Raw genomic sequence first — 14,852 nt, 5'->3', positions numbered from 1 at the left:
TATAAAATCAGAGGTCAACAATCAATAGTTGAATTCATCACAAGGACGATTTTATAATGGAACTCTTTGGATTGTGATCAGAGATCAGAATCATTTCTCAGGTATAAGATTTACAGAGCTGTTGAATAAAAAATTGGGGTTTAATGCAGAAGTTTTTATGATAGTAATTTATGATTACAATTCTTTGCACTTCACTGTAATACACATAACACAGAAAATGAAGTTCTGGGGCACCTGGGTGTCTCACTCAATTAAGCATCTGCCTTCGGCTCAAGTCCTGAATCGGGCTCCTTACTCAGTGGGGAGTCTTCTCTGCTCTCTGACCTTCCCCTGTGCACACATGTGCGCTCTCCCTCTCTCTCTAATAAATCTTTTTTTTTTTTTTTTTTAATGAAATTCCCGATATTTATCATACTATACTGTTTTATACTTTTCCAAACTTGGTAGTATTGTACATCTTTCCACATCAATACAGATAGTCTACCTTACTCCCTTGAACAAGTCAAGTGTACAGTATTCCATTGTATGAAATATTTATTTTGGCAGAGTTTAATCCTTGCTCTTTATCAGAAGCAGAGGGATTAGGAGAGGGATCAAGTATAATATATGATTTTCATAACAGCATTGAGGGAATCTGCCCTTGTCTGTGGTTATATACTATATGGGTCTGAGTATTTTTCCTTTTAATTGAAGATTTCAGAGATCTTCAAGTAGACAGAATATATATTAGAACTCCCACATATCCATCATCTAAATTCACGTTTAGTTTTCAGTTTCAAGTTTTAGTTTGGTTTTCAGAATTTACCATATGTGCATCTTTTTTTCTTATCCCTCTTCCCCCTTTTGCCTCTGCATTAATTTAAAGCACATATTGGCTGTCCTACCATGTAATCATAATGCCATGATCACTCCTAACTATATTAATAATAACTCCTTGGTGTAGTCTAAAATGAGTCTGTAATCAGATGGCTGTGATTGGCTCTAGAGCATCTTTCTGCATTTGTATTGTTTGAATCTGGATCTGAACAAGGTCCACACATGACACTTGAGTTCTGTCCCTGTCTCCTTGAAGGTAGAGCGGACCTCCCTCTATCCTCTCCTTTCCTATTTATTTTTAGTTCTTCTGACTTGCTGAAGAAGTTAGTTTATTGATAGAATGCCCCACATTTTGGAATTAGTGGAGTGTTTTCATGTGATTTCACTTATATTTTGTATTTTTTGCAAATGAAAGTTAGCTCTGATACGGTTCAGATGTGACATCTGGCAGGGACACTTCCAGAAGTGCTGGTTATTTCCTGCTGTATCACATTGAGAGGCATGTGGTGTCTTGTTTCACCTTTAGTGATCAGTGGGTCCAAAGGATGACACCATGAACCTTCCTTGTTAAAGTTTCCCGTCTGCCTTTGTACCAGCGATTCTCAACCAGGGCTGATGTTTGCCCTCTAGGGGATAATATCCTGGGGACGTTTTTGGTTGTTGCTCCTGGAGGAAGTTGGTGCTTCTGACATCTAATAGACCGGCCAGGGATGTAGTTCACTATTATGTAGTGCATAGGACCATTCCCCCCAGCAAAAATTTATCTGACCCAGAGGGTCTGTGGAGCCAAGCTTGAAAACCCCTATTTAAATTGTTTCATCCATCGAGATTGTTACCTAAATCTTTTAATTCAGTAGGGGATATAAAAATGATTTTGAAATTCTCTTAATCTAAAGAATTTTCTCATTAACTAGGGCTGTTTACTCTGAGATACAGTTTGTTTGGAAGAGGCAGGATAAATGCTTACTATTTCTTTAAGTACTAATTTTCAGGGTAAGGAGCTGGTACACGGTTACTTAAAATGGTTCAGTAAGATCTTTTGTTGGTGAGGACAGGAACTCAGGAGGTTTTGTGTACTTCATGTGTTTCGTTCTTTTACATTCATTATTGTTTATTGATGTTCAAAAGAAAATTTTTTTTTTAACTTATGAGAACCCCTTCATGTAGTCTGACAAATCCCCTTTAGACGTTGATAGTTTCCTAGATTTTTGGCACAAGATGTACTAGGCTCATCTTAGTATTTTCTGCCCCAGACCGGGACTGGCCATTTCTCCAAGGGGAATATTTAGGTTCTTAGTTCTAAATTTGAATAAAGAAATCATCAGCTTTTTTTTTTTTTAAAGAAAACCCAGTCAGCTTTGTTTATGATTATTAAGGAAATTGTGTAATCTTTTTTTTAAAAAAGCGTACTTCAGTTAATATTTGAGATGTACCAGGAGGTTTTTTAAAAAATCACACAGTTAAATGTATTTTGAAAATTAGAGCATTGAACTAGTCATGGTTGGCTGTTTTATAGTTCAGTGTGCTTTGTTATCACTAATCTAATTTTAATTGACCACAGTAGTCCTCAGTTGCAGCTTGAATAGTGGCTAAAACGTTTGCTTTTATGGTTGTTGTGATCTGCTAATCTTACTTGTCTTGTTTTTCTAGACCTTGAAGTTGTAACCGGCATCCCAGCCGAAGTGCCGCACATCAGGGAGACCGTGATGCGTGAGGGCCGCCACCTGTGCTTCCAGCTGGTGAGCCCGTCGGGCACCCCCGTGTCAGCCCTTCGCTACATCAGCAGGACGAACCAGCTCGCTGTGGGCTTCTCTGATGGCTATCTAGCTCTTTGGAATATGAAAAGCATGAAAAGAGAGTAAGTACAGCTTCCTCTCTTACTTGATTATTGGTAGTTTCTTTCTGAATATAACTTTGTTTTGTTTTTTAAATTTAATTTTATTTTTTAGTGTTCCAAGACTCTTTGTTTGATGCATTGTTTATGCATCACACCCAGCGCTCCCTCTATGCAATATGTGCCCTCCTTAACACCCATCACCAGGCTGTCACAATGTCCAACCCCTCACCCCTCCAAAACCCTCATTTTTGTTTCTCAGAGTCCACAGTCTCTCATGGTTTGTCCCTCTCTGATTTTCTCCAACTCCCAATGTCCTCCTCAATTATTACTGTTTTAAAATTAGCATAAAGAGAAAAGGGTATGGTTAAAAATAAGATTTTTTTTTTAGTCTTATTTATCTAAGTGATCTCTACACTCCATGTGAGGCTCGAACTCATGACTCCAAGATCAGAAGTTGCATGCTCTTCCAACTGAGCCAGACAGGTGCCCCTCTTCTTTTTTTTTTTTTAAATAAAAAATCTTTAAAAAATGTTTACAGAAGTGACCCTTAATTGAGGGAGGTAGCAGCTCAGCATTATAAACTTTTGATCTCTTTGAAGAGTTAAGTAGATGCCTGTTTTTCTTGTAAGTTGTCAGTTTAATATTCATTTTTTTTCCCAAGGCATGTTGTATTTATTTATTTATTTATTTACTGACTGACTTTGTTTATTTATGGCTAAGTACCAGGCTGAAGCGGCAGTGCCAGTCCTAGTAGCCCCATGGGGCGAGTCCATCCTACCTCTCTTTGCTTGAGAACCTTTTACCAGCTCTTGTCTTTGAACTGCTGCTACGTGAATGCCCAGGGAACCTGGTCTCTGTAGTCTTTCCCCTGGCGCTGTCATCTCTTGGCTAACTGTGCTTTTTTCTATGTGGTTTGTGGAAACTGTTTGGATTCTCACTCACTGGGGTGTCGTGATGGGGAAACTTAAGTGCAGGGAGCTGAGATGGGAGTGTTGTGTCCGTGTTCGTCTTTCGTAAGGGGGTCTCTTGCTGGTAGCAGTCCACAGTGGCCGACCCTCACCTGACAGGAGGGGCTGGTTTGCACACGTGTGTGGTGGGGCACGTTAGTAGTTTTGGCCCTTCCCAAGGCCGTGTCCATTGTCTTGCCATCCTGTGTACGTTATGATCAGGCGATTCTCACACGAGACCCCTTATTCTTTCTGCATGAAATTATAACTTAAAAGTATGAACGGTGCTACGTCTTGTGCCTATTGTAGATACTACACGCAGCTGGAGGGTGGCAGAGTTCCCGTGTATGCCGTCACTTTTCAAGAACCTGAGAACGATCCGCGTAATTGCTGTTACTTGTGGGCTGTTCAGTCGACACAAGATAGGTAAGTGTGACATGTGTGTTTTTTAAAAATACTTGTCAAGGATGAGGCTACATTTCATTTTTGGGGGGAAAAGCCTTGTAGTATACTTTTTTTTTTTTTTTTAAAGCGAAAACAGCGTAATTCAGTGAATTAGCAAGTGGTAGTTGAAAGGATTTTGAAAGTTAAATGTTTCTCCATGGTTGAGTAAATTCTGGGATATCAGTGAGAAAAATGGTACTTGTTTGACTTGCTCAAATGTTCTTTCGGAGTAAGCCAGTACAGGTGAGTGGGCAGCCTCTTACCGCCTTAGACAATTTTTATGGCCTTCTGTATTCTTGGACTCCTAAAATTTCATTTCTTCTCTTTGTTGTGTATGTCTCTCTCATTTTTATTTACCCCCACTCTGTTCCCTGGTCCTCCTGTTTGCCTTTTTCAGTATATTCTTAGCATTAACTTGGTTAATTTTTCTGTCATAACGTTTAATTTTGTCCCAATTATAGCTAGTGAAAAATCTTTCAACTGAATTCTAACCCATTAAGTTTATTCAACTAGAATAGTGGAAGTATTGATTTTGTGTTATTTTTCTTTGGTGTTTTGTTCTTTCTTAGATGATGAGTGAAACAGTTGAGCTTGTGGTATAAATGCCGTGATGGTGATAACGTGCAGTTCCCAGTACTTTCTCTTCCCAAGTCCTTCCTACTGTGGGCTTGAGGTACCTGAGTTATGGTCAGTTTGGTTTTTTTGTTGTGTGTGTGTCTTTTTTTTTTTTTTTTTTTTTTTTTAAGATTTTATTTATTTATTTATTTGTGTGTATGCATGAGAGAGAGAGAAAGAGCACATGTAGAGGAGCAACAGGCAGAGGGAGAAGCAGGCTCCCCACCAAGCAAGGAACTTGATGTGGGACTTGATCCCAGGACCCTGGGATCATGACCTGAGCCGAAAGCAGACGCTTAACTGGCTGAGCCATCCAGGCGTCCCTGGATTTTGTGTTCCATGTCCCTACTTGGTGGTTTGGCCTTGTTTTTCTCTGTAGTAAGTCAGGAAATGAAATTATTTGCCACTTTGAAATTTGTCATTCCTGGAAACATACTGAAATGAAGATACAGAGCCCACTGTTGGGCTACCCCTTCTTAAGTCAAACCCATATTTCCTTTCATCTGAGTGTAGTGGGGGACAGCAGCAGTTGGAGGGATGTGCCCTGTGAGGGCTCTGGATGGTAGGCAATGTGAAGGGACTTTTATCTAGACAGTTGTGATATTCTGCTTATTTTTCCTCCTAGAATTGTCTCTGAGGCTAAGTTCTATTGATTTTTTATTCTTTATGTGGGTTTTGTATTTTTTTCTGAATTTCGCACACTAAATTCTAGAGTGCTTTCCTCTTATTTTGGCGAATAAGACTGCCTTCTTTTTTTATCATGCCACTCTTCATTCTTGTAGTGTTATCTGTAAGTGATGCCCACTCTGTTCTTATAATCATGAAGCTTATCTGAACATTCTGTGTTCCTGATTATCTTTTGTAAAATTCCTGTGAACTGTATAGACTTCTCTTCGTTCTTTTTTGAGGTAGTTTTCAGAGCTCTCTACAGCTGATTGTTGAACAGGGTGGGAGCTGGGGCTCCAATCCCCCTGTGCTGTCAGAAATCCACGTTTAACTTAGATATCCATCCTGCCCCCCAAATTTAGCTACTGATAGCCTGCTGTTGACTGAAGCCCTACCAATAAACATCAGCAATTAGCACATATTTTGTGTGTTAAATATGTTACATAACTATATTTTATAGTATTGCCTTTTGGCTTATTGTTTTCAGTATATCTATACTGTGCAGTTCATCTGCAAGTTTTCTCAAATTGTCACAAATCTCCAAAAAATTTCCCATTTGTATTTATTGAAAAAAAATCTGCATACAAATGGACCCACACAGTTGAAACTTGTGTTGCTCTAGAGTCAAGTGTATTTGTGTTTGAAGTACAAACGAATCATAGATTAAAATATGGGCAGGATATACTGTTCTCTGTTTCTCTTACGGTGATGCCCAAGGTTTACTTCTCTTATTCACAACATACCGAGTAAGTAACCCATAGGAACAATTCTCTTTTAAACCACTTAGTAGTACTGTATATAATATTCTTTTAATAGGACAGGGTCAATTTAATTGGTAAGTTGGGTTATTTATTCCTACATGGTTTACTTTGCGTTTGTCACTATTATTGATGTGAGGTACTTTTGAGATTGGTATTTTTGTGGGCTTCCAATCTTTGATTTGGGCCCTTCAGTTAGTACATCGTGGGCCTCTGAGAATCTGATGAAGGCTGTGAGATACATTGGTATGTGACTGTAACATGATTTAAGGCAGAATTCCTCACCTGTGGTCTGTGGGTAGACCTAGAGGGGTCTGTGAGCTCCCTGAAATTATATATAAGATTATTTGTGTTTGTTTACATATGTATATGAGCAATACATAATAAAATATATGTACATCTATACAAATAATATTTATACACATGTAAATAACATATAAGTAATATACTTATACACATGTTGGGGTGTGTGTGTGTGTGTGTGTATATAGATGTAGATGGTATTGGTATTGGTATATATAGATGGTATTGGTATTATAAGTAGATGAAAACAATACAAACTCAGATTACAAGTCTAACATAGAAAGGTGATGTCATCCTTCTTTTTCCCCATTAGGGTGATTATTTAAACAAAATTTTAAAAAGAACAAAAAGAATCACTGTAGACTGATTATACCACCACAGAATTACATAGGTGTAGAGTTTAAATTGTTGCCATAGTGCTCATCAATTATAATAAAAACATTAATTTTTAAATTTATTTTTATTTAAATTCAATTAATTAACATGTGTTGTTTCAGAGGTGGAGGTCAGTGATTCATCAGTCAAGGCACATTAATTTTATAATATGGGCAAGTAGATGAAAAAACTGACTGCTTTTCCCTTTAATGTTTGTTGTCTGCGGTTTATCCTGTTAAATATTTGGTCTTTTAGAGGTTATTCTTTGTTTCCCAACCTTGTGTTTATTCATTCCACACACTAATTGAGTGTTTATATGTACTAATGATTGTTGTAGAGAATGGAGCGCTGCATAATGCCAATAAATTTCTGTTCTTCTAGATGTTCTCTTTCAGCAAGTATATTTCATAAATATACTAGGGCACATATTTCATATAATTTCAGGTAGTGATGTTAAATACAGAAAAATAAAGCTGGGAGAGGAGATACAGACTGTGCAGTAAAGGGAACTGTTCTTTTAGATAGTGTAGTTGGGGAGATTTGAATGAAGTCAGTTGGGGCGAGTAGGTAGCAAAGCCATGGGGTTATCTGGGAGAAAGAATTCAAAGGACTTAGAAAAATAGCTCAAGGAAAGCCAGAAGAGCGGTAAAGGGTAGAATGCAGACTGGTCGTAGATGAAGTCAGAAGAGTGGAACTAGTTTATATAGGGCCATGGAGGCCGGGATAAGGCAAGTGTTTGAGTTCGGCCTGACTAGACCAGGCCAATTAAATCAATTTTTGGTGGAAGGATCTGAACATTAGTATTTTTTCAACTCTCCTTTGGTGATGCTAACAATAAGCAACCAAGATAGGGAACCACTAGGCCAGATATTCCACGGGTGGAATATCTAGGCCAGAGTTAGACTAGCTGGAGAAGAAATGTGGGAATCCTGCACATGGAGATAATTGATGGTGGAGAAGGAGAGGGTGGAACAGCCAGCAGAGGACTGGGGGTCGGGTAGTGTGAGGAACATGAAGATCTTGTGGTATCCTGGAGATCAAGAAGAATATGTGTACTAAGAAAGATCCACCAGAAAGAATAAGAATTCACATTCAGTCTGTGCTCTTAATACCTAATGAACGCTGTCCTTGAGAGGAGAGGAGTTGATTGGGGATCTTGGCCATATATTCATACTGTGTAGCCCTCATCCTGTGGCCCCAGGCAGGTCTTTATTTTAGGTAGAAGCCTCACGAGATGGCGGAAGAGACCAGGAAGAAGGAGCAAAGGACATGCAGTCCCCTCAGGATGGTTTTCTGTAGTTGCCGTGGGATAATTTGGTGTGCAGCCTTTTGGCCAGAACGGGGGCCAGCTGCGCCGAGCTCAGAGCACACCTGTTGAAGATGGGGCGAAGCAGTGTTGGGTAACGTGGGCTCTGCTACATATGGGCCCACCTAAAGTGTACAAATGACATCAGCTTAAGCAAGTTAGAATCTGTTAAAAATAACAGATAACAGATAACAAATAACAGATAACAGTTATTGTTTCAAAGGACTGCATTTTGTGAAAACAGCCGAATCACTGGAATTCCTTTACATTGACCTTAGTTTTGTCGTGTGCACTCAATATTGTATACTGGGCAGTAAGAGCTGTTTTAAATAATGTCTAAATTAGTAGGATCTTGAGTGTTTCTTCTCAGCTCGTTTCTGTTTCTTTCAGTGAAGGGGATGTGTTGAGTTTACATCTACTTCAGCTGGCCTTTGGTGATAGAAAGTGTTTGGCATCAGGACAAGTCTTGTATGAGGTAAATGGTACTGGGAATACGGGTTCATTCTGACCATTTTATCGTTGTTTGACTATTTTAGTCTTTTTTTTAAGATATTAGCATATTGAAAAGTCCTTCTATTCCAGTTAATACTGTATTCACAATGTAGTAGAAGTGTTAGATTAGGGATCAGAAGATGAGCAGTTGTGTCAGCGTAGCTTCTGAACTTCCCCACATACCAGTTCCATCTAAACTGAGGGGATTGGGTAAGACTCATTTCGTGACTTTATTGGTACCCAGGAAAAGGAGCTCCACTTTGTTGCTCTAATATGGCAAGCAGTAAGCCATGGGGTGACTTTATAAACAGTCTTGGGGCACCCGACTGGCTCATTCGGTGGAGCATGCAACCCTTGATCTCAGGGTTGTGAGTTTGAGCCCCATGTTGGGTTAGACATTATTTAAAATCTTTTTTTGTTTGTTTGGTGTTTTTTTTTGTTTTTGTTTTTGTTTTTTGGAAAAAGAGTGCAAGTAGGGTGGAGGGCAGAGGGAGAGGGAGAGAGAAAATCTTTTTTTTTTTTTTTTTTTTTTTTTAATTTATTTGAGAGAGAGAGACAGTGAGACAGAGCATGAGCGAGGAGAAGGTCAGAGAGCGAAGCAGACTCCCCATGGAGCTGGGAGCCTGATGTGGGACTCGATCCCGGGACTCCAGGATCACGCCCTGAGCCGAAGGCAGTCGTCCAACCAACTGCGCCACCCAGGCGTCCCGGGAGAGAGAAAATCTTAAGCAGGCTCTACGTTTAGCATGGAGCACAATGTGGGGCTTGATCTCACAACCCTGAAATTATGATCTGAGCCAAAATCAAGAGTCAGATGCTTAACTGACTGAGCTACCCAGAGCCCCACTTAAAAATAAAAATATTAAATAAATAAATAAACACAAATTTTTTTTAATTAAAAAAGTTGTCTTGCCACTTATAAAAAGGATAAATGCGTTAGTCTTTCAGGTGACTGAAAATTTTTCAGCTGAATTCTTGAAGACAAAGTGGTGTGCTGCTAATAGCCACCTGGTCAGCCCCTACTTCCTTTCTGTAGGACAGGCTTTCTTAAGCTAGTGTTTGAGGTTATATGGATGGCCTTTAAAGAATCCATAAAGTCTGTGAATTATCTGAGACATTTTTATGATTATGCATTTTTCTGGAAGAAAGTTTCATAGTTTTTCTTAGGTTCTTTTTTTTCCCTCCATAGATTGATTTGTTTATTTGGGAGAGCGAGCATGTATGCACAAGTGGGAGGGGCAGGGAGAAGAAGGGAGACTCCCAAGCAGACTCTGTGCTGAGTGGAGAGCCCAATGTGGGGCTTGATCCCAAGATCTCAAGACCATGACCTGAGCCAAAACCAAGAGTCAGACATTCACCCAACTGTGCTACCCAGGCGCCCTGGCTTTTGTTAGATTCTTAAAGAGATTGATGAGGGGAAAAAGGGGGGCTGTTGTTCTAGAGCAAGAATGTCACTCTGAACAGAGGAGCAGGTTTGCTGGCCTGGTGTGTCTTTGTGCAGAATAGTGATGGTCAGTCCAGTTCACACTCCAGCCCCAAGTATCTGAAGGTTCCCATGTTTGATAACTGCTCTAGAAGGTTTGTTGGTCATTATTTTCGAGAGACTACGTTTATCTGTATTTTATACTACATAAGATTTCAGAGGCCTTTTAAGTGATTTGTTCTCTTTGTAACTTTTTTGTATTTTCTTTGTATCATGTGAAAACTCTTTAAATTCAGAGAACATTTAATTTTTGAATGACTTCTGGCTTAGAGTTCTATGAAGATAGAGATTTGTGTGCATTTTCTGTTTCAGGGGTTAGAGTACTGTGAAGAAAGATACACACTGGACCTCACGGGTGGCATGTTTCCTTTGAGGGGACAGACTAGTAATACCAAACTGTTGGGATGCCAGAGTATAGAGAAGTATCGATATCATGGCGACAGAGAGGAAGGTATGAATGAAGGTTTGTTAAAAGCACTCTTATATGTTATGTGGAATGCTTGATTTTGATAGTTACCTTGATGTAAGATTTATGACATCCCCCCTTGATGGAAGATTTATGCTTTTTCAGAGTTCATACTCCTGCAGTTAAAAAATTGGAATACTGATCATGGAATTTCTTTTAGGTCTGTATGAGACCGTCGGTATTCTTACTCTGCAGTTTGCTGTGCAGAACTCAAGAGTCCAGTAGCTTGAGGGACCCCCTTGTATTTTAATCCAGCTTTTTAAACAGACAAGAATGGTCTCTAGTTTTGACTAGTATGAATAGTCTGTGAATAATGGTTCCTTCTGCGTATTTTTTGAGACCTCTGGCAAATAGACCTTGGTTGTCTTTAATCTTTCTCTTTCCTTTTAGTATCATCCCTTCTTCCTGGTAAAGGAAATTTGACCTTTGCATGGTCAAAATGGCATAGATTTTGGAATCCCTCGTGGCTTCGGATCTCAGTTCTATCAGTAGTTGTGACCTTTGATGAATTATTTAACATTTCTGAGCCTCCCTTTCCCCATCTGAATGGAGTAACGCAGTTGGACCTTTTGCAGAGGGTGGCTGTGAGAAGTAAATATGATGCTGGTGTAGGTTCGTTCGGCTCTGGGCATGCTCCCTACAGCCTGGGACTCATCCTCATGGTAGCCCCTTCATCTGGGTGTGTCCTCTGTGCTTGTCCCACGTCGGTTTTTGTGGCCCAGTCTTCACGTCCAACTAAAATGCCCAAAACACAGCTCTTCAGACTCCCCCCTCTTGTATTCCCTACTCCCCTCTTCTTTCTGTGTTCCCCATTAGTTGTGTCTCAGATGTTTACTTTTTCTCTCCTTGGTGCCTCTTACCTTGTTCCTATCTTTCCATTCCCCACAACCATCATCCAGGTACTAGTCTTCCCCCTCTTTCCCATAGAGCTGGATCAGCCCTTCTCAACTAGAATCCTCTAAAGAATCAAGCCCTGTGCCTCAAGGCGTCCATTTTCGGTATTGATATTCTCTGTGTTCCCTTGTTGGGAGAATATGCAATCAAATAAATGAATCAAAATAAATAAATCAAATAAATTCCTACTTTTACCTTCAATACCTCAAAGTTGCCAAAGTGTTAAGTGAAAACAAGCCGCACTATAACTTTTCTGATGAGTATTTTTTTTGTAAAATCTTCTTGAAATGGAGAGACAGTAAAGATATACTGAATGAAACCCTTCTTACAGAACGCGCCATAGAAATGCTCTTTGACATATCAGACGTGATAAAACTTAATTTATGACAAGATGTTGCTGAAATTTTATTTGGAGTAATTTTAGTTTGTGATTATTTATTCAATTTATAAAAATTATATTCTTTTCTTTTAGCTCTGTCTCCTGACACTAGTGTTTCAGTCTTTACCTGGCAGGTGAATATATATGGACAAGGAAAGCCTTCTATGTATTTGGGGCTTTTTGACATAAACCGTTGGTATCATGCACAGATGCCGGACTCGTTAAGGTAGGACTTCACACTCTCTTCTCTTTCACATTTGTGTGTGTAGCAGCTCGGTCAGTTAATGATTTTGTAACATTTTCTTTTAGAGCAGGAGAGTATCTGCATAACTGCTCGTACTTTGCATTGTGGTCACTGGATTCCGTTGTGAACAAGACTTATCCGCATTACATCTTGGATATACTAGTTAATGAGAGAAGCTTAAGTAGAGGAATTCCCCCTTCATATCCACCTCCCGAGCAGTTTTTTAATGCAAATATTTACAACTTTGGTATGTGTTTCCTTAACATTACCTTTCGAGAAAAATAACATGCACAAGTATATCTGTGTGGGTGTTTGTACGTGTAATATGTATTTGTATAGTATGTGTGGTATGTATGTAGTGTGTAGCATGCAGGTATATGTGCTTACCTGTTCATGTCTCGTTACTGTTAGTTAATATATGGGTGACTTAGGAAATTTAGTTTGATATGTACACCAGAAATTTAATACTTAGGTATTTTATAAAGATACTATCACTTATGAATTCGCTAGAAAAGATAAGTATTATTTATGTTAAGTTTGGTATCTTGTCAGAATGGAAATATTTGGAAAAGTTATTTTAAAATTTATTATATGTAATAATTTTGATATCCTGCCTAGCAGTCTCTTGTTAGGATAAATTTTGTTGTATTAATGCCGTCTATGATATAATTCGTAAGCAGATTTTATTTTATTTTTTTTTACATCTTTTTTTTAGATGCCACTTGTTTGTTAAACTCAGGAATTGTTCATATAACTTGTAATGGCTTTCAAAAGGAGGTAGGTAACAACTAGCAATGTGGACAGAGTATCTTAATGAACTGAAGTCAGATCATGGATTTAAACTTTATTTAGTGTTAATTATATAAACTGTTGTTTCAGCTTAAATGGTAGCTTCTGCTAGGTTTGTGATATGAGCAACTAGTAGCATCAGTTACTGATGGCAGCGTGCCAGAAGAAGTATTGGGGTTGTGTGGATGTTAGCTACTTGAACCGTAAGGAAAAGAGCGGAAGTAGGTCAGTGCCTTCACCGTATCTCTTTGTATCCATACTCTTCATTCTCCTCTTTCTTCTCAGGAAGCTTATGAATGAGGGAAGTAATGCAAAGAAGATACCTAGCACAGAGCAGAGCAGGCAATGACTAGATGTTGAAAAAGACTTCTCCAGGAAAACACAAAATGACAGATTTTGAAATTGATAACCGGCTAGATGTGCCTGAATGCCATATTTATACTTCATATTGGATCTCTCTGACATTAGATCAGGAGGAATAAACTGCAGGGTGTGTGTGGGGTGTGTGTGTGTGTGTTCATTAAGACCTGTCACGAAGTCTGTCAGCTGTCAGCATTGGAGAATGTAACAGGGTTACCCATCAAAGACAGAATGCCCCCCAAAGTATCTTCATCAGTAATATTATTTTTAATTGCATGCGTTGGTTTAGCTCAAGAACTTGTAAACCCTTTTCCTTGCAAGAAGTGTAAAAATGGAGTCTTAAAATTTCTCTTTAGTGTCTTTTAGCTTTATTCAGAATATTAAGTACAAAGTAGATGATAAGTTTATTAATTCTTAAATTTGATTATTTGAAATTATGTATTAATGTTTATTCATCAATCTTTATAGACTTTGAGGTTTTTAAAGAAATCAGGAGCATCTCTCAGTGAATTCATACCTGATGGCTATAATCGATGTCTTATGGCTGGCCTTCTGTCACCAAGACTTACTGATACTCACCCTTCCAGTTTAAGTCAGGTGAGATGATTTATAACACTGTTGTTTCTTTTGTTATTAGCTTTCTATTATAGTATTACATTATTATAATAAAAGTCTACTAGATAATTTCTACAAAAGTAGATTCAGTAGTATAATGCTCATGCTTCATGATCAGTAGCTGTGGTCTTAGGTTTGGCTTAGAATACATACTACCAGGACTCAGTAGGCCATAACTTGGCACGAGGTTCACTTAGCTGTATAGAAGGATTTAGGACAGAAGCCACATTGTGGCGGCCCCAGGCATGTCATGAGTAGAAGTTGTAACAGGCCAGGGGCCATTTTCCAGCCCCTGTGAGAAATGCGTAGGTACAGTGAGTAAGACCTCATGAGTAAAAATCATCTTGACTCCAGTGGATTTCATGGTGTAGAACGCAAGTATGTGATCATCGGCATGAGTGTCACTGGGAACTTGTGCTGTCATAGGACTGTTGAATTGGAAGTTCTAGGAGTGGAACCCCGCACTCGGTGTTTCAAAAAGCCCTTGATGTGGGGGTGCCTCACGGGCTCTCAGAAGATACCAGTTTCTATAGTCAGTCACTGAAGCGTTTGACTCCCGATTTTGGCTCAGGTCATGATCTCAGGTTCCTGGGATTGAGTCCTGCTTTCCCTCTCCCTCGGCTCCTCTGCCTGCTTGTGCTCACACACACACTCTCTCAAATAAATAAATCTTAAAAAAAGAAAAAGCCCTTAATGTGATTCTGATGCAGTGTTCCGAGAACCACTGCTTTATAGAAACTGGTATTTTCTGAGCGCCTGTGAGAAGATTCCAAGTTCTGTAGAACAAGGCCGTTCTAGAAGTGAGACTCACTCATGGAAGCCAAAATCTCAACTTCCTAGTGGAGGTTTATAATCCATTCAGTTTTCCTGGTCCCAGTACATTTTACCTACCAGGGAACATTCTAACAGTAAACAGTGTTGCCTGGGGACAGCTCATAATTCACATTTAATTTAACTCATTATTTGTTAGTAAAACACGCTAGAATAAAGTAAGCTCCATTTTCCCATGGAGAAAGAGAAAATGTTAACTCTCCCTAAGTAGTGTTTGGATAAACTTACTTTA

The 14,852-nt window shown here is 39.0% G+C and overlaps 1 protein-coding gene across 3 annotated transcripts in view; it reads left to right on the top strand.

The window, feature by feature from the left end:
- Nucleotides 1-14,852, top strand: part of AHCTF1 (AT-hook containing transcription factor 1) — an 81,865-nt gene that overhangs the window by 21,902 nt on the left and 45,111 nt on the right. For all 3 annotated transcript variants that reach the window (XM_044267085.1, XM_044267084.1, XM_044267086.1), the window contains 8 exons: nucleotides 2,467-2,674; nucleotides 3,910-4,026; nucleotides 8,458-8,542; nucleotides 10,355-10,493; nucleotides 11,875-12,007; nucleotides 12,091-12,272; nucleotides 12,741-12,802; nucleotides 13,643-13,771. In XM_044267085.1, the coding sequence (XP_044123020.1) occupies nucleotides 2,467-2,674; nucleotides 3,910-4,026; nucleotides 8,458-8,542; nucleotides 10,355-10,493; nucleotides 11,875-12,007; nucleotides 12,091-12,272; nucleotides 12,741-12,802; nucleotides 13,643-13,771 (1,055 nt within the window). The remainder of the gene's footprint in view (nucleotides 1-2,466; nucleotides 2,675-3,909; nucleotides 4,027-8,457; nucleotides 8,543-10,354; nucleotides 10,494-11,874; nucleotides 12,008-12,090; nucleotides 12,273-12,740; nucleotides 12,803-13,642; nucleotides 13,772-14,852) is intronic.

The sequence above is a fragment of the Neovison vison genome, chromosome 10 (genome assembly GCF_020171115.1).
Source record: "Neovison vison isolate M4711 chromosome 10, ASM_NN_V1, whole genome shotgun sequence".
In the NCBI taxonomy this organism is placed as follows: Eukaryota; Metazoa; Chordata; class Mammalia; order Carnivora; family Mustelidae; genus Neogale; species Neogale vison.
The sequence above is the reverse complement of the archived record's forward strand: the minus strand, read 5'-3'. Positions and strand labels throughout refer to the sequence as shown.